General features: G+C 43.7%; 1 protein-coding gene and 1 long non-coding RNA gene across 3 annotated transcripts; both read left to right on the top strand.

Moving 5' to 3' along the window:
- Positions 1-2845: 2845 nt before the first annotated feature.
- On the top strand, positions 2846-3848 carry LOC147880815 (uncharacterized). 2 transcript variants are annotated; one of them, XR_015540574.1, is made up of 4 exons: positions 2846-2976; positions 3061-3268; positions 3484-3591; positions 3743-3848. It is a non-coding gene; the product is annotated as an uncharacterized LOC147880815 (long non-coding RNA). The 2 variants fall into 2 exon arrangements; XR_015540573.1 differs by having other exon boundaries at positions 3484-3848.
- Positions 3849-3857: 9 nt separating this feature from the next.
- LOC147880814 (uncharacterized) lies at positions 3858-6336 on the top strand. The gene is made up of 2 exons (XM_087370977.1): positions 3858-4078; positions 4156-6336. Exon 2 carries the CDS (start codon positions 4404-4406, stop codon positions 5067-5069), a length of 666 nt encoding a protein of 221 aa, XP_087227103.1. The 5' UTR covers positions 3858-4078; positions 4156-4403; the 3' UTR covers positions 5070-6336.
- Positions 6337-9794: the final 3458 nt, after the last annotated feature.

The following is a 9794-nucleotide window of genomic DNA, read 5'->3' as shown; positions in this document are numbered from 1 at the left end:
TTCCGCATTGCTTTTGGGATGATTCGTGTCTTTGGGAAGTAGTAAGTCTAGACAAAGTCTATAGGTCACCATGATGCTCCGAAAATTGGTATTAGTATGAGTAGCATCATGAGAATAAAAAATTAACCTAAAGATAAGCTCAATGAATGAAATATATCGCTAGATGATCATGGAAGTTTCCAAAACGTGCTTTGAGTCTCCCTTTATATTTTTGATGAAACTCTTGATGGTACTTCATGCTATTTGTCTCCCCTCCATGCTCACTCAACTTGCCCATATGCTGCTCCCCTACCCATATTCATCTCCCCTCCGTCTTTCAGCCTCAGCCCTCAGTGCTTGCTATTCACTTAGCCTCAGTCATCTTTGATCTTGGGAGAGTTATGGGGTTGCTAAATCGTAGCATGCTGGCTATTGGGGAGGGAGAGAGGGGATTGATGTGGAGGCAGAGATCGAGGGGGGAGAGGGGCAGGATGGGTGGGCTGAGCAAGGGAGGGGGATGGAGAGACAGAGCGAGGGAGAGGAGGATTAAAGACACCAACACCTAATGCATAGAGGGCATCTCATGTGTTCCTTGCCTTCGATTACCCACTTTTGGGCTCTGCTCTTTCCACTACTTTCATGCAGAAGTAAGGAAAGAGGCAGGTGTAGTTAAGATGAAGACGAGGCACAAAGAGGAGTGTGAATTTTCTCTGCAAAATTACCTTCAATCTCCAATTGGTTGAATGTCAAAATAACATGTAATTTGTTAGTTATGACTTTTCAAAGTCATGCGACTCACTAGGAGACTCTATGTTGCAATCATAAGGATTGTTGATTTGCTACTTTCAAGTGCTAGGCCGTATTTCAGTCAGCCGCTTCCAATGTTTGGCTCCAAAACTAGAGTGTATATAGAAGTCCGAATTGTACAAGGCGGCCCTAAGTTTTGTTCACAAGGTTATCTAAAAAGATTCTTGCGCTCGTTGTAATCCATTGGAAATTCTCATATCTTCCAAACTTGTTGTAAGAATTTGAAAGAGCGGCATCATAATGGAGCTACTAGAAGATATGAGAAAAGTTGTATTGTACTGCATTTGCACATCTCTTGTAGGCATAAAATACTTGCAGCAAGCATGCTTTTCAATGACAAAATGTCTGCTTTGTGTGTTGCAAAGGACCTTGTATTTAGGGACTGCAATGACACGTTATTTCAGGTTATGTAGGTGAAGTCAAGCTATTGAACTTGCGAACGACACATTTGTCTCAAGCGCGTGAGATATTCTGTGTGTGTGTATGCTGGTAGGATCAAATGCTAGGGAGTCCATGGAGAGGCCTTGGCACGGTGGATTGTTCTTGCGGCATCGGTTGGTTGGATTGGCTCTCTGGACCTATCTTCAGTATGAGACCCGCGATGCAGGCCCACGTGAGAAGGGGATACGCTTCATTGGCCAGATTAGAGAGGCAGTGCTTCTGCTCACACTTTCAGGATCCATGGGCCAAGGGATTGATGTTTGGCTCTTTGGTCCATCCGACAGGGATGTACGGTAGCCCTTGTCCGGGGCCAGATCTGTTGGTTATAGAGTGGGCTCATGTAGAGTGGCTACAAGTTTTCATGCTATCACGGATGATCCGCGGTAAGCAATCCATCCCTCACCAGATCATTCAAGCTGAGTTTGGGTCATCCCCACTACAGCTGGATGCAACATTTCAGGTTATCACCTACCTATACCAAGTCAAGGGGTATGGGGATTGCACTTCTGGGCATAGCAGATTACCATGGCTAGCATTGTCCTCTTTTATGGCACTATCAACAGCAACAGGTGACCAGAGATATTGGTATGTACACGCATAGAGATGGTTTGAGCGACTGGGGCTCCACATGGATAGATTCCCTCCCTTCTAGTATAGCATTGATGTGCCATTTTCTCATTTCCTGTCACACGAGGTCAACTAGGTCATCCGCGAGGATCTATAATAGCTACAAACATTCCAAACCTAGTTGGGACCAAGTGAGCTTCTAGTGAAGCTCAACTTCTACAGTGATCATTGTTTACATATCACAGAGGAGGGTTTCATTGACCCACTATGATATGCACAGATCCAATTACTCCACTCACTGAGGATCTCTATTAGGCAGTTTCGGTTCTCTTCACATAGACTGTGCATTGAGAGTGGCAGGGCAAACAGTCTACCCCGGGAGAGGTGCATATGCACATTATGTGACATACAAGAGGTCGAGTCGGAGGAGCATTTCATTTTCAAGTGCCCAGTATACTACGAGATCCGAGGATGCTTCTATTGCCTCTTAAGAGACAGTTCTGAACTCTTGTCTCAATTTCTCTCCTATCTAGACCAGAGATGCTTGGCGGCTTTCATCCATGAGGCAATCAGGCACCAAGAGCGTCTACTTTGATCACAGAGATAGGAGCGTACCTCCTCCTTGGTAGACTCTTCTCAGAGCTTGATCACTAAGTTCTTCCAGCTAGAGCATGTGGACCACTAGACTATGAGGCCCCAACATGATTGGGATTTGGAGCCAATGACACGATAGCTCAGACAAAGGGTTGATGCACAAATTACACTTGGGGATATCCCCTCTCTATTCAGAGTCGAGGCTCAACTATTAGGGGTCACTATAGCCCTTGTTAGGCATAAAGCTATGACCTAGAGACGACACAAGACCACGCCCACAAGCAGCTAAACACTCTATCACCGACTTCATGCTTCCGTTGTCTCATCCACCTTGATGACTTGATAAGGATGATGATGAGGATGATGATGATGATGATGATAATGTGTAGTCAATCACTCTGACATGACTATTACCCTGACAAGTGTGCAGATGCATTAAAGAGGCTCGCGAACTACACTGGTCTGTCTTTTACAGGCAGAAGCGAGTTGGAATACCGACAGGGTATAGTGTCAGTGGTTTGCAAACGAGTTCCTCCTGAACTTTCTTACGACGAGTCATGTGTGCAAGGTCTTAATTTCCTGCGCAAGGTGAGGACTCGCCGTTCCCTTTTTTTTCGAATGAGAACTGGAGAAGAGACCCTTTCTCTTGGTTTTGATTGCGCGCCTTTGCAGGCAATCGACAGCAGATTTAATGCTGAAGGGGTTTGCGTAGTTAGTATGTACGGCACAGGGAAAAGTGGCAAAACCACGCTATGCAAGAGCATGGCTAATCATTACTGGCACGGTTATGAGGGCAAATCGTGACTCATGGAACTGTCTACGAAAGCCAACAAGCGACTCGGATCTCTCTCCTCTTGGGAGGATACGAAATATTGATCAGGTACTTACTCCTTCCTAATTCTGCAGTTGTATTGAACAGTTTGTTTGGAAGGCCCCTTAATTTTTTGCTTCATCGCACGCCATCTGACTTGCGCTTTCCACATATTGCCAACTAACGTAGTTTTGAAACGGCTTCGTAACTTCAGAAGACGAGAGTCGGTACGGTGGTATGTCCTTGCTGTGAGAGAGCAATTGATATCTCGGTGTCTTACGCAGGTTATCACCCTTTTCGAAAAGAACATGAGTCATCATGAGTTTTTCCTTGCCATTGATAGTGTTTGGGAACACGACTCGTTCAACGTCTCATTCGCAGTATTTTCCAAGGTGGATCTACACGCAGCAAAGTACTGGTCACAGCACGTAGTGAATCTTTACTCCGCAGACTAGGGGTTGTAAGTCGTCGAGCTGTCTGATGCACGTACCCAGCGTGAATGAAGAGGCTGCTCTTGACATGCTGTCTTTCTATTCTGAACAGGATCTATCAAAGTTGCCCAGCCACGCATACGAGATTGCTCAAAATGTAGTATGAGCATCTCGGTTCAAGGATAATTATAACCCTCTTCTGCTGAAAGCCCTAGGTGGTGAATCACCTTTCTAAATTGCTTGGACGTTACTACCCAGGTGATGCCGAAGAACTGGTTTGGCAGGCTATCAAGAGCAGCTACAAGTCTAGTCTAATTGATGATCTTTCGAGGCAAATCTTTTTGGACGTGGCCTTGTGTTTGTGTGTATCTGTAAACGATGCCAACTTCGCTGACGCTGTAGATTGGTTGAGCCTAGTCTATGAGATCCGAGCTTAACGAGTGCTAAAGTAAGTCCACATCAATTGACATTTTTTTTTTAAAAGACGGACTTAATTACTGATTGTGGGCGTCCTTGCTGTTGTAGCTAGTTAAGCTACAGAAAGCAGGTCTCTTGGAATTTGAAGGTCCTCAGAAGAAACTGAAGATCCACAATCTTTATATTAGTGGAGTAAGATGCAGAGGATCGTTCTGTCGTCAAAAGAAGCTAAGAAATGGCTGACAAAATCGAGCAAGTAGCGCGGGTGCAGGAATGTCAAGATTGTCATGGTTGATTGGGGGCCGTGAGAAGATAATCATGGTGGTGAAGCATTGTGGCAAGTTAGCGCGCAAGGCATGACGTCTCTACGGATTTTAGAGCTGAAATATTCAGGCTGGCCGCCAGTTAAAGTGAAGGGAGTGAAGGAGGGACTGATGGACGCAGCAGAGAACCTGGGACGGTTGGTAGTAGAGGGATGTAGATGTAGGAAGTGGGATATTGGAAGTCTAACAGCTCTGCAAACGCTTGTGCTAAGAGCAACTGATTTGGGGAGGGAGGGAAACAAAAACACGGCAACTGGTTTAAAATCTACTTTGGAGCTCACGAGCTGCTCTCAATTGAAGCACCTTGTTCTTGCAGATAATCTTTCGCTCGAAGAGCTACCAAGGTTGGGCCACATGCCAGAACTAAAAGTCATCACTTGTGTGTCTTCAGGAAGGTTATTCCGTTTTGATTCGCTACCAGTTTTGGAAAAGTTGGAGTTGTGTTATGTGGATCTTCAACAGAATTTTAGCGGCTTGAGCAGGTTAACGGCGTTGCAGGAACTCAGATTGATAAAATGCACCTTGCCATCAACGGCAGAGATCCCGATCAATAATCTTCCGAATTTGGGGACAACCGAACTATCAGCTGACCAATTTGCACCGTCTATCCTCTCTAGGCTCGAAAAAGGCAATTTGGGGAAATTGGAGGGTTCCATGGTTGATGATGAGACGCTGCGGATATCAAAGTGGCCTGATTAAAGCTATGCAATGGAAGTAGATGAGGTAGATGAGCGATATGTCATGCACAACAATAAAGGTCTCAATCTCCGACTGGAAGGATGCAGCTCAGCAAAGAAGTTACCAGATCTGGACACTCTCGCTAGGTTTCAGCTGTTGAATTTTGAAGCTTTGAAAGAAAGTGATCGTCTGCCCCACGATTTGAAGGAACTGCAAGTCGAAAGGTGCATTGCCTTGGAGAGCATTTCCATGGAAAAGCCACGTGATCCCAGCTCAGGGGATGAACTGGAGATTCTATGAGTGAGGGATTGTTTCCAATTCACTCGCATTTAAGGTCTTTTGCCCAAGCTGAAGGTGGTGGAGTTTGAGCGATGCATGTCCTTGGAAGGAAATATTGATTTGTGGGCTGTTCCTGAATTGGGGATTCTACGTGTGACAGATTGTGAGCAGGACGTCAGCTTTGTAGGGCGATTTCCCAAGCTAAAGGAGGTTGAGTTTGAGCGATGCAAGTCCTTGGAAAGGATACCCTCTCTGCTTCTAGGTTCATTAGAGCGTCTACAGTTGATTGATTGTGGCGCCTTCAAATCTGTCGAAGGTTTTGCCCAACAATTGAAGGAGCTGCATGTCGCAGGGTGCAGTTCCTTGGAACGGCTTAGTTAACTTGTACTGGGGTTGGATTTGAGATTCTTCGAGTGAGGGATTGTGACCGTCTCCCAAGCATTTCAGCCGATCTTCGTAATCTGAAGGAGCTGGAAATCAAAGGGTGTGAGAAATCTTTAAAAAACCTACTGGTATGGGAAGAATTTGTACTTCCAAAACTCGTCAAATCGAGGGAAATGGTTGTGGCCCTGACAAATGCCGAGCCCGCCGCTGTCATAGTCAGCGAATTTGAACAGGAGCGGGCTCGCAACCGTTTCAAAGATTTAAACAGTTTAATCCATGCGTGGAGCGGCTCTGCATCGACAATTGCTTCAAGTATTGTACCCAACCTGAAGGCGTTGCACGTTCTGGGGCCTACGGTCTGGAAAATGGTAGAACCCTACGTGAATCTGTGGGAAGAACTAGAGGATCTATGCTTGGTGAACTGTTATAAGTTCAGAACTGTTGTAGGTAAGATACCAAATTTGAAAAATTTGAGAGTACAGTCTCTACATTGTGAGAAACTGAGCAGTGCTGGATCTTTGCCGCTCTATTTTAAGGAGTTGCACATCGAATGGTGTGAGTCCTTGGTAACTGACTGGAGCCCTTTGGTGGGACTAGAGACTCTACGACTGGTCCAGTGTAACAAATTGAGTGATGAGGTTCTGCCACCCAAAATTCAACAATGTTAGAGTGGGAGTTTAGGACTCGGGAATAACTTTTGGTAGGAGGGTGAGTGTAAGAGAGCTAAAAGAAAGTTTACTGTGCAGAAGATAGAAAGGAATACAAATTAGAGGTTAAGTTACAAAAAAGAGGGGAAATAAGTTAAGTAAAAAAATTTGGGTTAAGAAGGATAAAAAGAGGGGGGGGGCATCAAAAGGGGACAAAAGTTAGTGAGTGAAAATGTGTGTGTGTGTGTGTGTGTGTGTGTGTGTGTGTGTGTGTGTGAGACAGTGAGATAAATTATAAAGCAAAATTAATGTGTGTACGGTGTGTGTGTGTGTGTGTGTATGTGCACGCAGGTGCGCATGTGTATGCATGTGTGTGCATGCATGATCTACTATAGTGTGTCCATTTACTCAAATTTCCTACCTCCCTCTCCCTTGAATGCCACTTGTTAAGGCTTTTAAAGTGAGGGATCAAGGAGGATCATAACACCATGAGAGAGACACAAGGTACACAACACTCAATCTATTGCAATGTGTATGTAATCAACAATACATGATAGGCTTATTATATATAGAGAGCCCTTAGAATATTTAACACTTGACATGGGATCCTTTGATCCACATCCCTCATTGTGCATGCCCTCGATCCACATCTTCACATCATGTTCCACATCCTAAGGTGGCTACTTTAATACATTCCTATACCATACCTTAGCCTCTAATATGTGCACATGGCACCATATCTCAACACCTCCCCTTGGTGCCATGATCCATTGGCTATTGCAAGGTGGTCATATGTGAGTTACAAGATCAAATCCTCCCTTGGGTGCTTACATGGGGCACTGACAACCACTTTAAAGAACCTTCCAAATCCAAATTTTGAGGAATGTGTATCCTCTCTTCTTGAAAAAGAAAGAGAGTTGAAGGCATCAACATCGACATCTACATCAACATGCCACATCAATAATGAAGAACAAGCATTGTTCAGTAAAACATCAACAAAGTATTACCATTGTGGAAGGATGAGTCACTATCAAAGTGAGTGCAGATTGAAGAACAAACCAAAGTGTCACCAATGCAAGAAGTTGAGACATAAGAAGATTGGAGATTAAAGAACCAGTAGTTCAACTACGTGGAGTCATCATCAAGCCATGAGAAGAATGATAAGAACAACATGTATTGAGAAGCAAAAGCCTTTACACCTTTAGCCCACATGTTTGTAAATCAAACCTGACTACCTGAGAGTAGCTTGGTGTTGATTGATATATTGGGTAATAGACAAGAACAACAATATATAGTGTACTACTAGACTCCAAAAAGTCACGATGTCTATGGGATGTCTCCCAATATGACAAGTGGCATGTCTAGGACTCAATAGACTATAAAACCACTAGTACACTCATTTTTGACTCACTTTGGCTTCATATTCCAACACCCCCCCATGAAGGCAAGGTGAAAGACTACTGGAATGGTGGAACCAAGAACAGAAGATGATAATGACGGTCTAAGGTGAGGGACTATTGGAATGGAACCAAGAGCAGAACATGACAATGATGGTCATCAAACTGTGCACCCTATGTAACTCAGAGGCTAAAGTCTAAGCATGTTTAGAGGTTGATCCAAGCACTCTCATGGCTGGAGACTCAACATGCTCAAAGGCTCACGTTATAGCATGGCTACATGACCAGCTTATAGGTCTAGGAATACACCAACATCTTGCAACTCGACCAGGCCTGATAACTGTCTAACACATGCTTAGAGAGACACTAGAAAAACAACCAGGTGGGAAGAACACCTGATTTGAGATAAAAAGAGTGGTAAAACCCATATTTAGAAACTAGGATGGCATCGAAACCAAGGATAGGTGGTTAATGACAATGAGTGGGAGTAGTAGAGGGCACTTGGTAGTGGAGATCTCGAGGATGGAGGAGGCCTAGCCATGCACATGGGAAGATGGCATGTGACTACTACACCAATCATGGATGATTTTTTCAAGTTAGTTTCATTAAGAAGCTAAACTTTTATATTTGCATCGAAAGTTTGTATGGCCTAATAAAAATAAATGTTTGAAACATTCACCAGGATTTGAAACTTTTATACAAAAAAATTTAAAGTTTCGATAGCATTTACATTTTTTCCTTCAAAATTCGAAAGAAAAAACATAAAAAAGGTACTACATTCTACCAATATTGTGAAACCTAAAAATGAGCTTGAAAACTTTTGCCAAGATTTTATATTAATATATAAGCATCGCTTCAATAAAAACATCCATGACACCAATACCAAAACCAAACTAGTCTCTCAGCTTGCCATCTCAAGGAGCTCATCATGGGAGAGTCCTTGAGGGGGGTGCATGAAGATTTTGAGCATTTGTCCACCAAAAGCCAAGATTTTGAGTTATCCAATGAATTTGTTCATGAGCTAAGCCACGATCATGGATGTTTCCTGAAAGGCATGCATCGAGTCTAGAGGCCAGGAGAGCCTTAAAACTAGAATGAAAACAAAAAAGACTTGCACGTGTAATGGAGATGGTGCAGGAGGTGAGCCAAGGATGGAACATGCCAACTGGGCCAAGTGTAGTGACAAGACTAGGTTTGGTTGGTAGAAGGTGTGTCTAACTGATGGATATACTAGAGGAGATGAGCACACGGGTATGTCCAGCAACCTAACATCCACAAGGTCCACTGTGGCCATTGAGATGCAAGAACTCGAGTTTGGGATCCTTGCCAATTTGAGAAGGAATGATTGTGCTTGAGGAGCCATAGGCCAGTGATCACCAAACCAAATTTTGAAGTTCTAGGACTTCAAGGGTATTGAGGAAGAAGATCCTTACTTGACCACTTGTAGAGTTTTCATCACTAAATCAGCCTAATTAATAGAGACATGAACAAGGAGGAGTATATGAATTACTTCCTTGTATCATAGTTAAGACTAGCCAATAATGGTTTAATCAATGTTCAATTGGGTCCTTGCCAATTTGAGAAGCAATGACTGTGCTTGAGGAGCCCTAGGCCAGTGATCACCAAACCAAAATGTGCACAACCCATCAAGGTGAAGTTCTGGGACTTCAAGGGTATTGAGGAAGAAGATCCTTGTAGCATTTGCACTGAATTAGCCACATTAATAGAGTCGTGACTAAGGTCCTTGTACCATAGTCAAGACTAGCCAATGATGGTTTAATCAATTTTCAATTGGATACTTCACAGGCTAGTAGCACATGTTCAAGGTTTTTCTTAGGCAGTTTAGATAGGAGAATGACATCTGCACCAGCTTAGTAAATTAAAGCAGAAAAAGAATGAGTCCATCTAGGATTTTGTCTTGTAGATGGTGGGTCCTCATTAATCAGCTAAGAACACACTGGAGGCACACTAGATGACAAGTCTCTATGTGATTGGTTGCCTACAGGTTGCATAAGTGGATTTACATTCCTCAGATATTG

The sequence above is a fragment of the Dipteris shenzhenensis genome, chromosome 32 (genome assembly GCF_047967505.1).
Source record: "Dipteris shenzhenensis isolate YYH24624 ecotype China chromosome 32, Dip_SZ_1.0, whole genome shotgun sequence".
Taxonomy (NCBI): Eukaryota; Viridiplantae; Streptophyta; class Polypodiopsida; order Gleicheniales; family Dipteridaceae; genus Dipteris; species Dipteris shenzhenensis.
The sequence above is the reverse complement of the archived record's forward strand: the minus strand, read 5'-3'. Positions and strand labels throughout refer to the sequence as shown.